Below are 20343 nucleotides of genomic sequence, written 5' to 3' on the forward strand. Positions count from 1 at the left end.
AACTTTTAGTTTCTCGTGAACAACCTGCTCCCTCCCAGCAGCCTCCTGGTTCCCTCGTGACCGACCAACAGCAGCAAGCTAATTCCGATAATAGAGGAAATACAATACGCATTATTAACACCATAAAAAAAACTGCAAAAAAAGCGAATTTATTCATTCAGTAAAGAACAAAAATGGAGAAGTAGTTACGAGTGAAAAAGAAAAAAAATAGTCATTATCTTTGTGTGCAGATTCTTATAAGGCAATCAATTGTAGGTTTGAAGCAATGCAAACATTTCTCAAGAAAATTCCATCATATAGCAACTCAGATTTTCTTTCTTTAGTAGGTGAAATTCAAAAAGAGGAAGTGACTCAAGCAATAAAGCAACTTAATACTGACACAAGTCACAGTGTGATTTTTTCACGCACACATACACACAAACAGGGAACAAATGGGCAGGATTCATAGGGAGGAAGCGGGGGGGGGGGGGGGGGTTGACATATAGACACCTGACCATAATAAATACTGATTATAAAATTCTTGCTAAAATAATATTGAATAGATTGAATGACGTACTTGGAAAAATAATAGAAAGAGAAAAGACGTGCTGTTAAAGGGCGTGTCATGTTTGTCAATCTCTCCATTTTAAGACAAATCGTATGCAAACCGACACCCGAGAAAGGCTTTTACAGAGTAGGACTCGATCCGAAAAAAGCATTTGATTATATTTCAAAAGATTATCTCTGGGCAGTTATGAAACAGTACAGTTTCCCTAGAAGTTTCATTAACACGGTTAGGTGTCTATATGTTAAATCAAATGTAAAAATAAATGTTAATGTTTTTTTGACGGATAGTTTTGACGTGGAGAGGGGTGTAAAGCAAGGTTGCCCCCTGAGCGCTGCTCTATACGTTTTAGCTATGAGTCCACTGATTAAAAATATCAATTCTGATAGCCGTATCGTCGCACGCCTGTGGGGCAAGCACACAGGGTGGTGGCAACCGCTTATCCTGATGACATTCCAGTCATTATTAGAGATAACTACGAGATGGATATTTTAACTGAAGATTTAAAACTTTACGAGCCTGCGTAAGGGGCCATGTTAAACCATTCAAAATCTGAAGGTGTCTGGGTCGGAAATGAAAGCGACAAAAAAACGATCAATATTCAAATTAACCAAGAAATTAAAGTCCTGGGTATTATTATTTGCAATCAGGACTGTAGTGAAAGAAATTGGCAAGACAAAGTGAGGGTAATCAAAGAAGAAACCCAGAAATGGGAAAATAAAAATACAACTTATAAATTAAGAATAAACATAATTAAAACATATATAATGTCTAAAATATTATTCCTTGCCAATGTCTTTCCTCCAGACCATAAAACAATTGTTAAAATAAATAAGATATTTAATTTAATAATATTTAATTTATTTAATTTAGTATGGGAAACAACATAAGAAGTAACTAAAAGAGATCTTTTGTTTAAACTTTGGAGGCCTTGGAGGGGTTAAACCGGGGTCCAGACTTCAAGTCGCTTTTGTTAAAAATATAAATTTTTCCATTTCCAGGAAAGCCCCCTGGATTGGCGACCTAGCGCTCTGGGGAAAAAAAAGGAGATTAAGAGCCAGACAGGGTCCAGTGTACAAATACATTTTTGGTGACTTTATTTCACAATATGAACATTTAAAGATCGATTGGAATGGTTTAACATGTAAAATGATTTTTCAAAAAATAAATGACACAAGATATGGTGGTGATGTTGACACAACGAGGCTGTTTTTGGACTCAGACGCAGAGGAAGAGGTGGAGGGTAAAGCAGCTTTTAATTAACAAAACAAAAGCTCTTCGATGAGAGGGAGAAAATAAAGACTTTACAAACATTAACTGAAAGCGCTCCAAAAGGGAGGAAGTTCAAAACTACATTCAAAAACAAAAATCACTCTATGACTAAACAAAACTAAGCTATACAAAATTACAAACAAAGGTTCTCTCACGAGACAAGGCAATAAAGGCAACAAGGCAATTGGGTATCAAGGCTGTGGTCTATGGCAGGCTTCAGTGGCTCAAACGAAAACACTTCGGCACAAAACAGGGAAAACGCAGACTATTTAACACATGAGGGTAATGGGGAACAGGTGGAAACAATCAGGGATCAGGGTTGACACAGACACCACACGAGGAAGGGCAAGTGACCTGAAACGAGAGGAGTCAGACTTTTCACAATAAAACAGGAAATGACAAGACACCCTCACCGCGGTGTGACAGATGTAAAGTTTAAGTTGTTGGATAACGGTCAATGCACTGAAGTGATTCGCACTTTAAACAAAACAAAACAAAAATACTATAATTCCGGAGGGAATGAAGGACATAAGGTGGTTGATTGCAGTTGGCAAGCTTCCCACTAGGTCAATAGTAGCATGGTCTTGTTATGTAAAGACAAACGAATATCCTATGATTAATTGTTCAGAGGATGAAACACAACAACACTTATTAATGGAATGGAATAGAGCTCAGCAGGTCTGGGCGATGATAAAATATATTGGTCTTAAAATTGATGTTAATTATATGACTATTATGTATGGCTTAAAGAAAAATAATTGTTTCAAACCATTATAATGGTTGTTTGTGTGGAACTCTGGAAAACCAGGTGTGCTATGTGCATGAAGAATATAGTAGTGGATAGTAACACCGTGGTCAGACAAATCCACTGTCACTTAAGAAAAGAAAAAAATAAGGACAAAAATAACTTTTTCCCTTGGCACATTTTATAATTGTAAACCACTGGACTATTAGAAATGTAGGTGTTTTAAAAGACTGGAAATATTTTGTGTAAATCATGTTTAGCTTGTTTCATATTTGGAATTTGAATGTGGCGGCACGGTGGTGACTGGTTAGCACGTCCGCCTCCCAGTGCAGAGGACGTGAGATTGAGTCCGGGCTTCGGCCTTCCTGGGTGGAGTTTACATGTTCTCCTCATACCTGCGTGGGTTTTCTCCACGTACTCCGGTTTCCTCCCACATTCCAAAGACATGCATGGCAGGTTAATTGAACACTGTTGTCCATAGGTGTGATTGTGAGTGCGGATGGTTGTTTGTCTCTGTGTGCCCTGCGATTCGCTGGCAACCAGTTCAGGGTGTACCCCGCCTACTGCCCGAAGCCAACTGGGATAGGCTCCAGCGCCCCCCGTGACCCTTGTGAGGACAAGTGGTTAAGAAAATGGATGAATTTGAATGTGTTTGTAAATGATGTGTAAGTAAATAAAGTTCTTTAAAAAAAACTGGAATCAATCAGTTCGCTAATGATGGCACGAGACGATGTGACGCAACATATCAATAAAAACACTTGCAGGCATGGAAAAGTCACAGTGTGTTGCATGTGGCCTCCTCAAAGCAAGTTTGCCTTTACCTAAAAGTAGCAGGGGTGTCAAACATGCGGGTGATGTACCAAAATCAGGGTAAGGGTACCGGGTAAGTGTGAAAACAAGGCTTTGAATTGTGAGCATTTTGTTAAAAATGGAGAGAAAATAATTCCTCTGTCATCATGATTTGATCTCATTTGAAAGATCAACATTTCTGTTCAAAATTCAAAGTTGTGTGCCTTTCACGGCACTTAATAAAAGCTAAGCACGCTTGGGCCCGACGTGTGCCCGCGCACGACCTCATCATCGCCGTCGGCGAATCAAAGCAGCGTGACGTCACGTCTCGTAGCAGGACAAGCAGGCTCAACCCGTGTCCTTCCGTCAGTTGTCGAGTGGAAGCCAGTTGTCTTCTGCTGCTGCTGCCGTTGTGAGGATGCGGGCTGCACTTGTCTCTGTCATCCTTGTCTCATACGCCATCTCCGCGGGTCATCACACTTCCACTACTTTGAAACAACTTTACAGCTAGTCCAAAGTTTCTTGTGTGTGTTTTTGAAACCATTAATTTTCGACTTGAAGTTCACTTTGTTCCGAAGCTTCGTCTCATTTCGCGTGGTTTTGGAACCGTTAAGGCTCGTGACGTTTGATTTGATGGAAATTGACAATGGTTTCTGAAACATTAAAACGGGAAAATGTTGTTTTTTTTAAAGGAAAAATTGTCTTTCAATTATATTTGGGACATGATTATGATGTCACTCCCGTTGCTTGACACGACACGTATGGCGTCCGTGCAATTTGCATAATGAAATGTCTTGAAAGCAATTTTCTTGAATTGGCTGATCCTTTGTTGCCATCAAGTTGTTTGTGTTCATTTGTAAGGATAAAGCTGGAGACACAAGTTATTTCCCATCATGGCCGTATTTAGTTTGAAACGGTCTGCAACAAGAATTATTGGAAGCCTCCATGTAGTTGAAAAACAAACCGCAAAATTACAAAGTCAAAATGAAATTGTTGTGCCTGGCGATTTGGCTTAGTGACACGTCATAAAAGCTGGTTATTTCGTTGATATTTCTATTTCAATACACTATTGTGCTGTTAAGTCTTTATTGACCATTTACATTCCTTTTTTTTTATTATAATTTTTTATTTTGTATGTGGGTGAGTATGTGTATGTGCGTGTGTGTGTGTATTCATTAGTTCACCTAAAACCTATTAAAAAATTCCATAGCGTTTACCTAAACCGAACACTTCCAGCCAGAGTCGTGAGGCCGTCAGGAGACCCGAGGAAGGACCAAAGAAAAGAAAGGAAAGTGAAATCCAGCACCAACCAGACACCACCCACCGGGCCACCAACCAGAGTCCTTCACCAACCCCAGAAACATCTAAATTCCAACAAATCAGGGAGACCTCAAGAGACCAAAGGAGAGACTGAGGAAAGGAAGGAAGGACAGACGGAGCAGAGTGAGATCCACAGACACCAGCCTCTACCGATTCAACGACCAGAGGAAGAAGCAGATTGTGTCTGAGTTTCGATAGATGCTGGTGTGGTAGATCTGGCATGCATGAAAATCTCCACCAAAGAGGGGAGCCATCGACCCCTGCCAGGACAGAGCAAGCGCAACACCTCAGGGCCCCCCAGGCCACGGCAGCGCCAAGGGACAACCCCCGGGCCCCGCAATATGTCCACATTCCTCCTCTGCATCATGTCAACTAGCTCTCTACCTTTTCCTGTCATCGTTCCAACATTCAAAGTCCCTACTCTCAGTCCTAGACTCTTGGTGTTCCTCTTCTCTTTACTCTTACATACACACCTTCCTCCTCTACCTCTTTGCCAAGAGGTAGATAACGCCACCCGTTACAGCGAGGCACCATCTTGTGGACATGTGATGTAACGCCCCCTGCAGCATGCCACCGTTGCACGAGTTCAATACATGTTGGACCTAAAAAAAAAAACTGGACATAAAGTTAGTGGAAGAAACCGAAGTAAAATGAGCGAATGTCATTCACTGGATTGAACAAAACTCGAAGCTAACAATACATTCAGCACACTGAATATTTCTGTCAGTTATTGCTTCCGCTCCGACCACTATAGGGAGTAGCACACTTTCACAATAATGGCCTGTCTTAAAATGTCAGAATATTCTTTTAAATAAGAAATAAGTCTAGTGCTATCAAAGTTAAAGTGTTAATTAATTAATCACAAAAAATATTGCATTAATAATGCATTAACACAAATTAATCACACTATTAATTTTGACCTTTATCCTTTAGCTGACAGAGGATGCTACGAAAAAGGCCCTTTTCAAGATTTTAAATGATATCAGATGTAACCCCTTTTATTCCTATCTCACAGACCGATACTTCTTTGTAAGTATGGATACATGGAATTAAATTTGGGGTTCCCCAAGGTTCAATTCTAGGCTCGTTACTTTTTAATCTTTTTTCATGCTTCCCCTTGGGGAAGTCATCAGGAGACACGGTGTCAACTTTCACAGTTACGCTGACGTTACACCGCTGTGCATTGCTGTGTCTCCTGAAGACATGGGGCCTATTGATACCCTTTTAAATGGTATTTTAGATATTAAGTCATGGATGTCAGAAAAATTCCTGCAACTCAACCAGGACAAAAAAGAGGTTTTAATCATCAGCCCTGAAGGTCAGAGAAATAAACTTTTACCAAAACTACAAGATTTTAAACCCTCACAATGGGTGAAGAACTTGGGCGTAATTTTTTACTCTGAGCTTAGTTTTATTCCTCATATTGAAAATGTAGCCACAGAGACTATTGATATTTTTAAGAAGAGGCTCAAGACACACTTTTTTAGTTTGGCTTTTTTTTTTTACCCGTTTTATTCATTTATTTGTAATCATATTGCCTTTTACCTTTGTTTTTGTCTTTTATTCTGTTTTCTTCTAATGTTTAACTGTTTTTTTTTTGGGGTTTTACAAAGTTTTCAGCTACAGTGCTTCCTCATGGGGGAGCCTCCGCACTGGGAGGGATGGCTGGTTTTCTCCTTCGGGCGCCGGTCGTCCTGGGGGCCCCTTACGCCCGGGGGACTGTGGTGCGCTTCATGGGACGAGCCGTGGTCAATCTGGGCCGGGGGTCTCTGGGATGACATTGCTCCCTGTGGTGGTTAGCCATCATCCCTCTTGGTACTCTCTGCTTGACTCAACGTAAAAATGGTAACAAGAAAATCTGTGTTCTGTTCTGGATCTGTGCACACACTCTGACATTCTGGAAAGATTTGAGTAGATTTGTTACTGGGCATCTTTACAGAGACTTTTTGTTAAAACTTCACACACGTTCACATTGACATCATTATGACTATATCAGACTTCTTTTTTTTTTAGAACTCAATATAATTTTTGTTTTTGCATTTCCTGCACTGTCAATTTCATATGTCTTGTTTTTTAATAAAGAGAAAACTGAATTTTGTCAGATTCATCTATTATTAGAGAAAACAATCCACCGATTATTATTAAAATAATCTGTAACTTGAAGCCAGTGGCATAACCTTGGTATGAAATGTGGGGTGAACAATTTTTTGGGGGTAATATGGCCCCTAACAATTTTAAATGCATCAATATAGTGTACTTTGAGGGTCACGTGATGGACAATTATTTATGAAACACCAGCCAGAGAGGGGAGGTTCTTAAAGTGCGATTGAAATGGTACGGGCTCCCTCTGCAGGAATGTCAAACTCTTTTTTTTGTCACGTTCCAAATCATCTCAAGACACATTAAAAAGAAACACACATACACATTAAATAGGCTTCGGTGATTTGAATTTACAACGCTACAGCTCACTTAAGTGGTACTTAAATCGGCCATTTATTTATTTATTTTACGCGATCAAATAAATGAGAAGCGCTGGTAAAGGGGTGTTAAAATACAAAGACGTCATAGCCAGATAAACAGATGTGCGTGTCTGTTTGTGAATTCACTGTTTATACTAAGCCTTTCTTCGGTTTCCCCTTGTCAATGCCTCGGAGCTGTCCCAGACCCCCAGTGCAGTGCCGGTGTCCGGTGATCCACACTGGACGGAAATGGCGGCAATCTCGTTCAACTCTTTGTTCTACGGAATAAAGTAAACACGAATATTGCGATGCCTGTGAACATTACAAACTGTTCTGAGTATGCATTCACTTATTTTTTTTAAGTATATCCCATCACCATGTCCTAGTCTGGGGGTACGGTTGCTTTATTTTGAAAATCTATCAACCACTTCCTGTCTTAAAGTGCTTGTGGGACTGACATTACGTGGCTTGGCTGCAGCCAGAATCTATTGTATAAACTTTCTAATTACAGAAAATTATTCGCAGTTGAATAATATCTGTTGTTATACTGGATGGCATTTGAGTTCTTACACTCAAACAAAATTCTCTTGTTTTGAAAGGGCAACCCAGAACTACTTTTACGTCACACCCTTCTCCCAATTGGCTGGGTTCACATTGCTGCCGATGTGGTGCTTTGAAGTTAGCAAAGCTGTCACTCTGTCTTACCCAAGTTCTTTGGTATAATACGCCTTTCACGTCGTCCGACATAATGCCTTACTTTCAAACTTGGGAGGAGTTTGCTCGTGCAGCCGAAAAACTGTACCTGACGGACCCCATGAAGGTAAAACGCTTCTTGATGCATGAGTTTCCAGTCTAGCCACCTAGCATTTTAGCCTGGAATCTCGTTACCTTGGGGAAAACAGCTGCTGTCTTAATTTTTGATTGAATTTGTTTTTTCTTCTTCTTTTTAGGCAAGAGTTGTAATCAAGTACAGGCACTGTGACGGCAAAATGTGCATTAAAGTGACTGACGATTCCGTGGTAAGTGTGGTGTTTTACACAAACTAAAAGCACTGTTAATTAAATTATCCTTACTGTATGTAGGTACGTAATCCCCCCCCCCCCCCCCCAAAAAAAAAAAACCTTGAGGGTGCAATTTCCTCAAATGTGGACCAAATTATAAAGAGGAGGCATCGGTTTCACAAATTATTTGGCGACCAGACTCCCCCGACGGGCGTTTGCTGTCCTCCCGTGAGTCTCGCGACAACTGTCAGGTAAACAGATCCAAAGAGGCCATGTTGGAAAACCTGGTATTATCAACAATTTGTATGGTATGATCAAAAGTTTGACATGGAATCATACGAATTGGATGCAACTTTGTCAGCATGACCTCAAATACCTCCAAATGAATTTAGATATTTCAGTATAAATATGCAAGCTACCTTTCAACACTTTTTTGGGTTCAAAGAGGACTTCATACGCTATGCCTACAAGAGTCATCAAAGCACTGCTTGCAACTAATGACATGGAAAAGGATACAGTAGAAACAGCCAAAGTGCATTTTTCTGAGAGGAGCCATCTGTCCCAACAACCGCTTGCCTAATTAAGCCAATATATGCGTTTGTAACACGATAAGCATTGAATGCTGTCAATGATTTTGCCATGTTTTTCCTTTTCTCCGTGTCCCTCCTCAGTGTTTACAGTACAAGACAGACCAGGCCCAGGATGTGAAGAAGATCGAGAAGCTGCATGGGAAACTGATGAGGCTGATGGTGTCCAAAGAAACGCACAGCGGCGCTATGGAGACAGACTAATAGAAGTGGAGAAAGGAAAACTGCTGGCCAGACTAAGTTCACTGTGATTGTTGGGAGCACAGCACCACCGGAGTGATGGGAGAGTCTGATGGAGAAGAGCAACGGGGGAGATTTAACACAAGATGGATGAGCTTATTTGATACAGTCAGACATCTGATTTCTACATGATGGTCTTTGGATTTTTAAACAATACTTTCCTAGTTATTCTTCTGCTTGTCCACACAAGGGATCAGATCACATCTCTGATTGTGTGTGAATGTAAAGATGAGCAAAATGAGTGGTGTGGGCTTAATGTATGAAATGGACAAAATGTGCTGCTCATCTGGCAACTTTGGCACCATCATTTCATAAAGGAGCTTTCAATTATTTTAATTTTCAAGTGTGATCAATGAAGATGTTGCAAGCCTAATTTACAGTGAATTAATGAGATGAAATTTTATTTGGACCTAACGCTCAATTCCCCCCTCCTCTTTTATGGAACTTGAAGTGGGACCTGGTTTTCTTAGAAACCTCAACATCCTCCATAGCATTTGCTGACAAGTTTACATCTTCAATAAATGTTTATTTACTCAAGTAAAACTTGGAGCTTTTTTTGATTTTGAATGCAAATATCGTAGCCTACTGTATGTAATATTGTATGGCAGGTACCTCCTTATACAGTACTGTAAATAAAGCAGTGCTCAGGCAGGCAAGTATTGGCAGAATTGAAGACCTAATGAAATCTAGATAAATGAGATCTGGGTCACAGATTCTACACTGATTTCCATGATCAATATGGTTAGAGTACTTTAAAGGGGAAATCAACCCAATAATTTTCTTAGAATATTGTGTGTGTGTGTGTGTGTGTGTCCTGTAATCTAAACAGCATTCTGATTACAATTGCGTTTGTGGATACTTGACTCAATGAGCCATTTTTAGCAATAAAAAGGTAATATTTTGTATGAATTAATTTGATAATCAACTATTTTTCGCGTACCTGTATTAATACCTTTAAAAACCTTCCTACGCCAATTCCCCTTGGATTTCTGGTTAATGGTTAATTCGGGACAGGGAGGGATTACGCAGTGGGCGTTGTCACTGCTAGAGAACAGAACAGTCGCGGTCACTGCAGCACAAGACCAGGTAAAACTTTACATGTACCCTAGTTAAGATAACGAAGTCTCTAAAACGAACAAGTTATTTATGCTCGATAACTATGAGCAATATGTCACGTCTATGTATTAAGTAGGTTACGTTACAAAAATTGGTTGTTTTGTTACAATGGTCGCATCATTGCCGTGTACTTAGCAAAGTAAGCACTTGTGTGACTTTTTTTTTTTTAATTGCATGGGAGTTAATGACTATGCGTTATCATACGAACACAGTATAGTTATGTCAAACGTGGGCGAATTGTCGTTAATGTGTGAACGTGTTTCCAAGCATTGTCGTTAATGTGTGAACGTGTTTCCAATATCCTTCTGGTCATTGCATATTTCCCGAGCGAGGGGCCTGTTTACGGCTGTTTTTTTCCATAATCCTCTCTGCTGGCCCCAACGCAACACAACACGCATAGTTTTGTTTGACTAAGTGCTCCTAAATTTTTCTGCTAACTCTGGGCTCGTGCGCTGCGTGTTAAGCCCCAGATTCAAAGTGTGTCATTGTGAGCCCTGCATACAATAGCTTGCTGCCGACATACTATTGTGGCACACACTTTTCCTTTATGCTCTGACGCTGTGCAAAACATTATGCGCAAACAGTTAATTACAAGTATTTGCTTTTAGTTGCGCGTGCACTGTCACATACTGTGACTGGTTTTGAATACAGTACTTTGCTTTTTACTGACTATGCAAATAATAGCGTTAGCCCTCAGTATGGTATAGTGCTAAACTACAACGATTAACATTGCTTAATATAAAATATATTACGACGAATACCTCTGTAGCATCATCAGTCAAGTTTTTTTTTGTTTAATATTGGATCTGTAGCCTATGCTTCAAATTCAAGTGAGGGAATCTTTGCAAAGAAGTTTTATCAGTTGAAACTTTAATAACGTTGGAATCGGGGTTTGCAATAGGCCGACTGACTTAACTGTACTGTATAAAACAGGGCAGTTGTTGTAATTTTTCCTGGTTGATGGCGTTTCTAAACAAAACTGGGCAGGCAGGTTTGCCTTTAAATTCGGTGAACATATAATCTGCTTTCTATTTAGGTCCATTTTCTTAACCTCATTTGTTTTTAATGCTGCTTTTCACATGACGTGTCTTCTTCTCTGATGTACAAGTACAATATTGGGGATCGAGGTGCAGGTAAACTTTGTTCTTACAACTTTAAAGTGAATATTTTTATTTTCAAAAATTAATCAAGGCCTCAAGATCCACTCCGAAGCCCAGTTGCCTCTAATTGCCCATCCTGTTCAACATAAAAATAAAAAAAAAAGTGGGCCATTTTATTTTGAGTAATTTATAAATTTATTGCAGAAATCGGTAATGACGAATTTTTGGGCCTCTTATTTTAACTTTTTTGAACAGGTTTTCGCATGTCGAAATTGCATTATTTTGGGAATAATATTGTCAGATTGGGGAGAACATAGAGCGTGCTAATTGAAATTCTGTGGCCTTCAGATTTTTCTACCAAGGCAGATAAGTAAATGCGATTACAGTACCTGTATTGGATTCTTGAAACAGTTTTAGCAAAAAAGGAAATTTTGTGTTATAACAATTTGTGTTCAATTTCTACCCAAAATTGATGCTCTTCATTAGGATGTATCCTTTTGATGAGGTTCTCTAATTGGCTAACTAAAGAATAATGTTTAAAGATGGGTGCGTCCAATCCTGCCTCGGGTGTATTTTTTTGTGTGAAGGAAACTGTTTTTCTTGATGCTACTTTATTGTAATATTCTTTCGTACTAGTGGCTACAGATGCATGGTTTCATACACTTTGATGTGTTGAAACATGTCTCCTCACCCCCAGTTTCTCCATTTGTCCCTTCTCCATGTTCAGGAAGCATGTTGTTAGAGGTTCTGATTGGTCTGGCGGTGGGAGGAGTCATCTTCCTGCTGGTACTTCGAAGAAGAAGCCATGTTTTGAAGACTGAGGATGGCTGGTGGGCGGTGGGTCCAGTTCCTGATGGCGAGCAGGACGCTACCATCCACCCTTTTAAAGTCACCACCAGCGATGCGGAGCTGGAGGTAACATTCCACTCATCAAAACTCTTTGAGCTTTTCTCTGAAGTAGTGTTAATTTTATCCGCCATTTTTAAATTTGGTCTTAGTTTTAGTCCAGTTTCAATCATGCTGGTTAGTTTTGATCATAGTTAGTCAACCTCATCCCATTTTTATTTAGTCCATTTTGATAAATCTAGCATTTTAATCTTCTTATTTTTTAGTCCAAGAAAACGTACATTTATTTGTCTAGTTTTAGCCAACAAAAACTCAACATTTTAGTCTAGTTTTAGTCAAGACAATCATTTAACCCCTGTATTTTTTTGTCAACAGATTATGTTGAACATTTTGGATCTAAAAAGATTTCACATCAATTTTTCTCTCTTATTTTTGATGAAAAACAACTTTGCACACAATTAGAGTATATCAACAAGTGGCTACATGCTATAAAATAGTAAGTTACTATTAGTATTAGTTAGCGGTCGGATTAACATCATTGTTGGAACGTTATAGCAGTTGGGTTAATGTTACGTTCTAACTATAATTTACTTCTTTTTTTTCTACTTTTCACCATGAATCCAGCCCCTGTCTGTCCTATGTGTTTGTGCATGTTGCACTTGCTAGCAACAGATTTGAAAGGGGGTGTGTCACTGTGTCACCTGACAGATTAGCAAAAACTGGATTTTACAAAATCAGATAGTTTTCGTCTCGTTTTCGTTGATGAACTCAAATGTCCATAAATTTTAGTCCAGTTTTTATTAAGTAAAGTACATTTTCGTCTCGTCTCTCATCTTTTTGATGAAAAACAACTTTACACACAATTAGAGTATATAAACAAGTGGCTACTATGACTACATGCTATAAAATAGTAAATTAGCCATCATTAGTTAGCGGTCGGATTAACATTATTGTTGGAACGTTATAGCAGTTGGGTTAATGTTACGTTCTAATCATGAATCCAGCTCCTGTCTGTCCGATGTGTTTGTGCATGTTGCACTTGCTAGCTGCAGATTTGAAAGGGTGTGTGTCACTGTCACAGTGACAGATTATCAGAAACAGGATTTTACAAAATCATATAATTTTCATCTCATCTTCATTAGTCGATGAAAATGCATACTGATTTAGTCCCAGTTATTGTTTATTAACGCATTTGCTCCCAAAAACATATTAATATGTTCTATTTTAAATGTTGTAAGTGTCCCAAAGCCGAATTTATACGTTTTTTTATGCTTGAGCATACAGAAGGCTTTGATACAGCCTCTGATCTGCAGAGAACGGGTGAAGCAATGGTAGTAATTACAAAAACGGCCAGCAGTTGGCAGCAGAGTATAAGAGATCAACCAGGGCCATGTTAAAACAAGCTGTTTTCCCCATAATTTTAAACAGATTTGTGAATAATGATGAAACTTAGCTATCTTCTAATGCTAATTGCTGCAAAACTGAAACAGATAGAAATATACTTTTTCTTCTTAATGAAAGAAGAGACTAATCTTTCTTTTGGTACGTTCCATGCATGTTCCATGTTTTTATAGCAATATAACACAATATTCTGTGGACCTTGCAAAAATAGGTCAAAATCCAGTAAAACAGCCGGGAGCTAGTCGAGTTGTGGTCCGGTGAAAAATGTGTGTTGACGAAATTATTTTAGTTTAGTTTTGGTTGACGAAATGAACACTACTCAGGAGTAAGGAAACACCAAAATATGTTTTTGAGAATTTGTCCTCATGTTGTTTTTATTCAGGACCTACACAGAAGAATAGACCAAACGCGCCCGATTCCCTCGCTAGAGGACAGCCAGTTCAATTATGGTTTCCACTCTGTGTACCTGGAGAAGGTCGTCTCTTACTGGAGGAATGACTTTGACTGGAAGAGACAAGTGGACAAACTTAACCAATATCCTCACTTTAAAACTATCATTGAAGGTTTGTTTCTGTCGCTGACACACGCTTTCTTGTCTTACTGGCTTATTGTCCTGATTTCTGCTCCAAATTCCCGTCCAGGCATCGATGTTCACTACATGCATGTGAAACCCAAACGGGTCCCAGATGGGACCCATCCTATTCCTCTCATAATGGTTCATGGCTGGCCTGGCTCCTTCTATGAATTTTATGGGACAATCCCACTGCTAACAGAGCCATCAGATCCTCAGGGCCTTGTGTTTGAGGTGGTGTGCCCATCCATACCTGGCTATGGCTACTCGGAAGCACCGCATAAAAAAGGTATGTCTAGGACTACTAGCTAGCTTGAATAATATTGAGGCAATTTTTAATTCTTTCTGAGGAAGATTGATTTTATTTTCCTATAGCGGTGACTTGTCGACGTCCGACAATTTGTCAATCTGTGCATTTGAACAGGTTTTGATTCAGTGTGCGCCGCTCGCATCTTCCACAAGCTGATGAGACGTCTGGGCTTTCAGCAGTTCTACGCTCATGGAGGCGACTGGGGCTGGCTCGTCACCAAAAACATGGCTCAATTGGAACCCAAGTAAGACAACCCACTCCCTGACAACAGCGTCATTAGAGTTTTGGTATTTTCATTATACTTAGTGTTTATTTAGTTTTTGAGTTGTTGTTTTTTAAATGCAATTAGTTTTAATTAGTTTTCAGGGCAGCTCTGTTAGTTTATATTTATTTTGGTATTTCAAAACTACATATAGTTCTAGTATTAGTTTTTGTTTAAAAAGATATTGGGTATTACTTGAGTCCAAGATTTAATAAACACCATGGTCAAATTCAAAAGTAATATACTGCTTACCTAGCATTGTATTTGGGCTGATTTAAATGAAAAGGCAGGTGAGGCGAGCCTTTGGAGCCAAAAGTCAAACACGCAAAAACGGCAAAATTGTCAGCTAGGAGCGACGTCATCTAAAGGTGTTTTTCTTTCTATTAGCTGCAGCTAGATGACGTCACTTTTGTGGGACACACTTTCAAACATCCTCTTTCTGGTTATTATTGAAATAAATATACTTAAAACCACATTTAAAGTGGAAGTCAACATTAAACATTATTGGAATAAGAGTTATGAAGCAAAATCTAGCCGTTTTTATCCATCTCAGGGGGCGGCCATTTTTCCACTTGCTGTTGATTGAAGATTACATCAATGTTACTCAGGTTTCAGGTAACAACCAATCACAGCTCAGGTTCAGAAAACAGGGGACCAGAATATCATATTTATTAGACAAGTGGGGTTGCTTAGAACATATTATTGTCAAAAAATGTTTTATTTTGGGTTGACTTCCCTTTAAAATCAACCCCAAGGCTCATGTTTTAAATTAATTACCAAAGATAAAAACAAAGGACATGATTGATATAATTATAGTCAGTTTTAGTTAGTTTTGTAAACGTAAAATGTGTTTTCAGTTAGTTTTCTTTTCTTTTTTAAATGATTTTTATTTTATTTCGTTAAATTTAGTTAATTTTAGTTTAAGTTATTTCGTTAGTTTTGGTTAACTAAAATAAGCACGCCTGACAGCTACACTGGAGTTTTGAGCTGGAAAAAAATGGGGGCGGGGGGGAGACACATCTGGTTTTGAGGCTTCACATACAATACTGTTCTGCATTATTTTTTTTATTGAACCACGAATACATGGTGCGATTGTCAAGGACAAGAGTGAGAATAAGGAGAGAGTGTTAATATTCTCCAAGGTGCTTCACAAGGGTTAAGCGCCCCATTTGCTGAGCACCAGTTAATTTTCTGTGACAAAAACAAGACATTTTGCTTTCTAAGGCAAAGTTGAAAAACAAGTGCCTACAGCATTTACCCTTTGGCACGCAACTGCTGGCTAAGCTAAAGTGTGACTAATTGAGTTAGCATACTGTAGCGCTATTGTTATGCAACACTTCATCCTGTCCACTAGATGTCACTGTTGGTTTCCAATCAGTGTGCTGTGGTTTCATTTGTGTAAACAAAATGTTTTCTTTTCTTGTGTGGCCACTTGTTGCTAGGCAGAGTTTTCCGCTCAATTATTACACACCAGTTGCCAAGTTGTAGACAGAATACTTTAAGCATATTGTTAGAATCAGTTAACTCAGTATGTTTTTTGTTGTTGTTTTTGATTATTTTATTTTTGTTAAGAAATGCGCAGAAAGCTACTTGAAGAAACCCCAAGCATAGCAGAAAAAGTAAAGAATTCTTCCTAATTTTTTTTCAGGATTGTGAAAGGCCTGCATGTGAACTTTGCGCCACCTTCCAAACCTGGGCTGACCATAATTTTATCGATCCTGCTCGGCCGTCACTTCCCCAAGCTGTTCGGCTTCACCAGCGTGGACCTGGAGCGTCTCTACCCCTTCATGCAAAAAATGTTTGTGGAGTCCATCAAGGAGAGTGGCTACATGCACATCCAGGCCACCAAACCCGACACTGCAGGTGAGAACCTGTAGCAGCTAACATTAGGCAACATTGGCCCAGATGACTTAGTCTACTTTATTTTTTTCCCTCTCAGGTCGAGGGCTGAATGATTCACCAGTTGGTTTGGCTGCGTACATTCTGGAGAAGTTCTCCACGTGGACAAGTCGAGACTTTAGAAACCTGGAGGATGGAGGACTCACCAGGTTTAGTAATTGTGTGGCGTTCAAAAAACGACAGGTGGTGATGATGTGTCTGTGTTTGTGTGCTTGAAGGAAATTCTCTTTGGATGATCTGCTGACTAATGTGATGATCTATTGGACATCTGGCTGCATCATTCCCTCAATGAGGTTTTATAAGGAAAACTTTTCCCGCCTCGACTCTTCTCACATCAAGTGAGTTAAATCATGTTGTTATTAGCGGTGGCCTTAGATGGTATGGCCGTTGTCAGTGCAAACACATTTGTCAAATAATCTGTTTTGGATCAGCAATGGGTATCTTAAATATTGGAGGGGTCCACAATTTTTCATCAGCACTACTGGGGGGCCACATACAACCACACACTTTCTAACTAGATGTATGACAAAAATGCTATCTTAGATATATAGAAAATACTAAATACGTGCTCTTAAGTTACAGTATTTCATTTTTAAGAACACTATCCTACTCCAACAACATTTTTTTTCTTTTCTTTTTTTTTAGCAAACAACAAAATAACCACATACTGTATATTTTTTGTTTCCCAAAAAATAAATAAATATTAGGCCTACAGTTTAGGGCAGCATAAGCCTCAGTGTAAGCGTAACTAAGAGATGTAATTTAGTGGTAAATGGTAATATTACAAGTAACTTAAAAACGATACTCGACCTCTACATATTCACAGTTCAGAACCCACAGATTTGCATTTTGAAGATTTTTTTCTTTCTATAAACAAAAAAATTCTTATTTTTTTTTGTTTTTCCCGGTTTTCCAGGATTTTTACCCTCCTTTTCCCTCAGTTCTTTGTGGAAAATGTATATTGAATGTTCATGAGCATTTATGGAAGAATTTTTGGGGTAAAAAAAAAAAAGAGCCATGATTGGTCCCTTCCTACTTCCTCAGCACAGGTGATATCATCTTCAGTCGACAGCAAGTGGGAAAAAAAGGTTTTAGAAGTATTAATTCTACATGAAAAATAATGAAGTTATCACATTCATTCTGGACAAAATATCCCCCTTTTACTGTTGAATATGGCTCAATAAGTCAAGTATCCCTTTAACTTGAAGTTGGGGATTTGGCTACGACATTTTGATCCGTCGTGGGGTAAAATTACCCATACTAATGAGTTAAATCTACCAGGAAATTGGTTACCAGGTTTTCACTGTAGCTATAGTTTAAATAAAACATATTTTATTACGAACATTTTGATAGAAAAAGATGATTTTAAAGATTTGCCTTGATCAGCATGGCCAAACGCAATTCAGCTGTCAACGATGTTCTCGAAGAATGTTACATTAAATGTACTTCAACTTTAGCTCATAATGTTCAAAATGGCAGCAAGCTATCCTGCAAGTGGATTAGGAAAACAAGCCAACATTTTTTAGTGTGCCGCCTTTGCTATGCAGCATACTGAATGAATTGTGAAGTTGCAGATTTAGGACAGAAGGAAGTTGCTGCGCTCAACAACAAAGTTCTTTTTTTCAGCTAATTAATAAGTTACACTTTACGGTTCATATATTTGGCGATCTGATGGAGTCAGAGCCTCACTAGCCATGAACCTTACCGCACGTCGCTGTGGGGAACTTGCTGACAACATGAAATGTACACAATTGTTTGGTTTAACAATAGATTTCACACGGGCTCTGCAGTTAACTCTTCATTGTCCGATTGTGTCTATAAATGGAGGTCATTACAGTTAGCGCCTCCAACTGCAGATGTAACCCATGGTCCACTCTTCTCAGGATCCCGGTGACGGTGCCCACTGGATTTGCATGCTTCCCCAACGAGCTGATGCATACCCCAAAGCTGTGGGTCCAGCAGAAATTCCATAACCTCCTCACCTACACACACATGGCTCATGGGGGTCACTTTGCAGCCATGGAGGAACCTCAGCTGATGGTTGAGGATATTAACAACTTCATCAAGAAAGTGGAGAAAATGAAAGCACAGTAGAGGCTACTCTGAGGATGAGGTCAACATGAAGGAGTTTTTTTTTTTTGGTCTCAATTCATCAGCACAATGCTTTGGAAACAAAACAATATATAATTAGAGTGTCGATTTTTAGCTGTAATTTTTAGCTCATAAAATGATTTCAGCAAAATTATTTAGATATTTCTGAAAAATACATCATGTATGAAGTATAGAAATTTTGTCAATCGAATTTTTCTGTGGCTCAAATCACAAAAAAAAAGAGAAAAACGAAATACTTCCTAGACTTTAATCACATGTTGATTTCTTTATTTCAAATCCATTGTGGTGGTGTAAAAAGGCATAATTATAATATCTGTGTCTGTATAATTCCTTATAGTGTATAGTGACCAGCAGGTGGCAGCAGAGCATAAGAGATCAGCAAGGCCCAACATGCTCTTTTTGACAGGTTTGTGAAAAATGATGAAACTTAGCCAAATTCTAATTCTAATTGCTGCAAAACGGAAACAGAAATATACTTTCTTTTTTTTCCCTCTGATGACATAAGATAGTCTAATCTTTCTTTTGGTAGGTTCCATGTTGTAATACTCTGTGGGCCTTGCAAAATCTGTCAAAATCCAGTGAAACAGCCGGGAGCTTCAGTGAGGCTGGAACTGAATGAGTTAATGAGACATTAACGCATCTTCTTACATTACAATTGAATAGATTGCCATATTCCGAACAATTCACATGTTCTCCATCTCTCACCCAAAATCAGCTGCAATTGGCTTCATCCCAACTTTGACCCTAAAATAACATCTTGTGCTAACCCGCATGTCTAAACTTTATGTGAATACATTGAAACAGTTTGAAAGTGAAAACGTCCAGCGTGTGTTTACTCTCCCCCCTGCTGGTGTTTATGGTTTCGACCTTCCTCTGAGACTCCCAGCAGCTGCAGATGGGAGTTGAACGGGCATGTGGTGTTATTATGTTGACAGCACAAAGAAGGTACCAGTCCGTTTTCCAACTGATATCACATCAGTCGGTTTGGCCACATGCATGATGCGTCATACAAGTTGATTTTGCATTGTCTACAAATATTTGCTGTTAAGAACATACTGACATTTTGTTGCAATTTAAAGGGAAGGTCAACCCAAAGATTTTCTTTGCAATATGTTTAATCCAGCCCCTCTAGTCTAAATACAGCATTCTTATTAATATGGCATTTGTGGAGTATGGGTAAAGCAGCAAAGTCTCAGGGTGCGGCCATTTTGATACTTGCTGTTGACTGAAATTATCATCACAGTTGCTTAGGGTTCAGGTAACGGGCCAATCATGGCTCAGCTTCAGAAAACAAATGAGCCTTGATTCGTTACCTGAGCAACTGTGATCTCATTTTCAGTTGATTGCGAGTAGCAAAATTGCCGCTCCCTGACATTTTGCTGCTTTACTCATATTCCATAAACGCAATACTGTATTAATCGGAATGCCGTGTTAACTAGTGTGCGCACATACAACATATTGTTGTACTTGCGGGTTGAATTCCCCTTTACACTTCTGAATTAACTTACGTTGATTGACTTGTTTTGCAGTATCAAGCTCCTCACTTTAAAGGTATGACACATTTTTGATTGAAATAATTTATTTTTACCCAGTGGTTACTTGCTTCTGGAGTTTATATATATGTAAGGTTCACAAATTTGTACATTCAACAAGTTAACAATAATTATTTACTGTACTTTTTACTTTGTAGTGAAGTGAATGTTTATCCTGAAAAAGAATTAATAAAATTATTACTTTGTTCTTTACTGTATTGGTATACAGTATTTATT

General features: G+C 38.9%; 2 protein-coding genes across 3 annotated transcripts; both read left to right on the forward strand.

The window, feature by feature from the left end:
- The first annotated feature begins 7758 nt into the window (after positions 1–7758).
- srp9 (signal recognition particle 9) lies at positions 7759–9500 on the forward strand. Its single transcript, XM_077552713.1, has 3 exons — positions 7759–7949; positions 8080–8148; positions 8802–9500. Exons 1-3 carry the CDS (start codon positions 7878–7880, stop codon positions 8919–8921), a joined length of 261 nt encoding a protein of 86 aa, XP_077408839.1. The 5' UTR covers positions 7759–7877; the 3' UTR covers positions 8922–9500.
- A 470-nt stretch (positions 9501–9970) lies between these two features.
- ephx1 (epoxide hydrolase 1, microsomal (xenobiotic)) lies at positions 9971–20324 on the forward strand. 2 transcript variants are annotated; one of them, XM_077552923.1, is made up of 9 exons: positions 9971–10043; positions 11901–12088; positions 13803–13983; positions 14062–14280; positions 14416–14545; positions 16212–16426; positions 16503–16611; positions 16681–16800; positions 18346–20324. In XM_077552923.1, the coding sequence occupies exons 2-9, from the start codon at positions 11906–11908 to the stop codon at positions 18554–18556; spliced, it is 1368 nt and encodes a 455-aa protein (XP_077409049.1). In that variant the 5' UTR covers positions 9971–10043; positions 11901–11905; the 3' UTR covers positions 18557–20324. The 2 variants fall into 2 exon arrangements, with proteins under 2 accessions (XP_077409049.1, XP_077409050.1); XM_077552924.1 differs by lacking the exon at positions 9971–10043 and adding an exon at positions 10073–10212.
- The last annotated feature ends 19 nt before the right edge of the window (positions 20325–20343 follow it).

This window comes from Vanacampus margaritifer, chromosome 19, assembly GCF_051991255.1.
Source record: "Vanacampus margaritifer isolate UIUO_Vmar chromosome 19, RoL_Vmar_1.0, whole genome shotgun sequence".
Classification (NCBI taxonomy): Eukaryota; Metazoa; Chordata; class Actinopteri; order Syngnathiformes; family Syngnathidae; genus Vanacampus; species Vanacampus margaritifer.

Excerpts from the sequence above, each read along its gene's own strand:
- srp9 (XM_077552713.1), top strand. The coding sequence starts at position 7,878 with ATGCCTTACTTTCAAACTTGGGAGGAGTTTGCTCGTGCAGCCGAAAAA. Across the intron at positions 7,950-8,079 it reads ACCTGACGGACCCCATGAAG|GCAAGAGTTGTAATCAAGTA; the intron begins GTAAAACGCTTC and ends TCTTCTTTTTAG. Across the intron at positions 8,149-8,801 it reads AAGTGACTGACGATTCCGTG|TGTTTACAGTACAAGACAGA; the intron begins GTAAGTGTGGTG and ends GTCCCTCCTCAG.
- ephx1 (XM_077552923.1), top strand. The coding sequence starts at position 11,906 with ATGTTGTTAGAGGTTCTGATTGGTCTGGCGGTGGGAGGAGTCATCTTC. Across the intron at positions 12,089-13,802 it reads CCAGCGATGCGGAGCTGGAG|GACCTACACAGAAGAATAGA; the intron begins GTAACATTCCAC and ends GTTTTTATTCAG. Across the intron at positions 16,801-18,345 it reads CTCGACTCTTCTCACATCAA|GATCCCGGTGACGGTGCCCA; the intron begins GTGAGTTAAATC and ends CACTCTTCTCAG.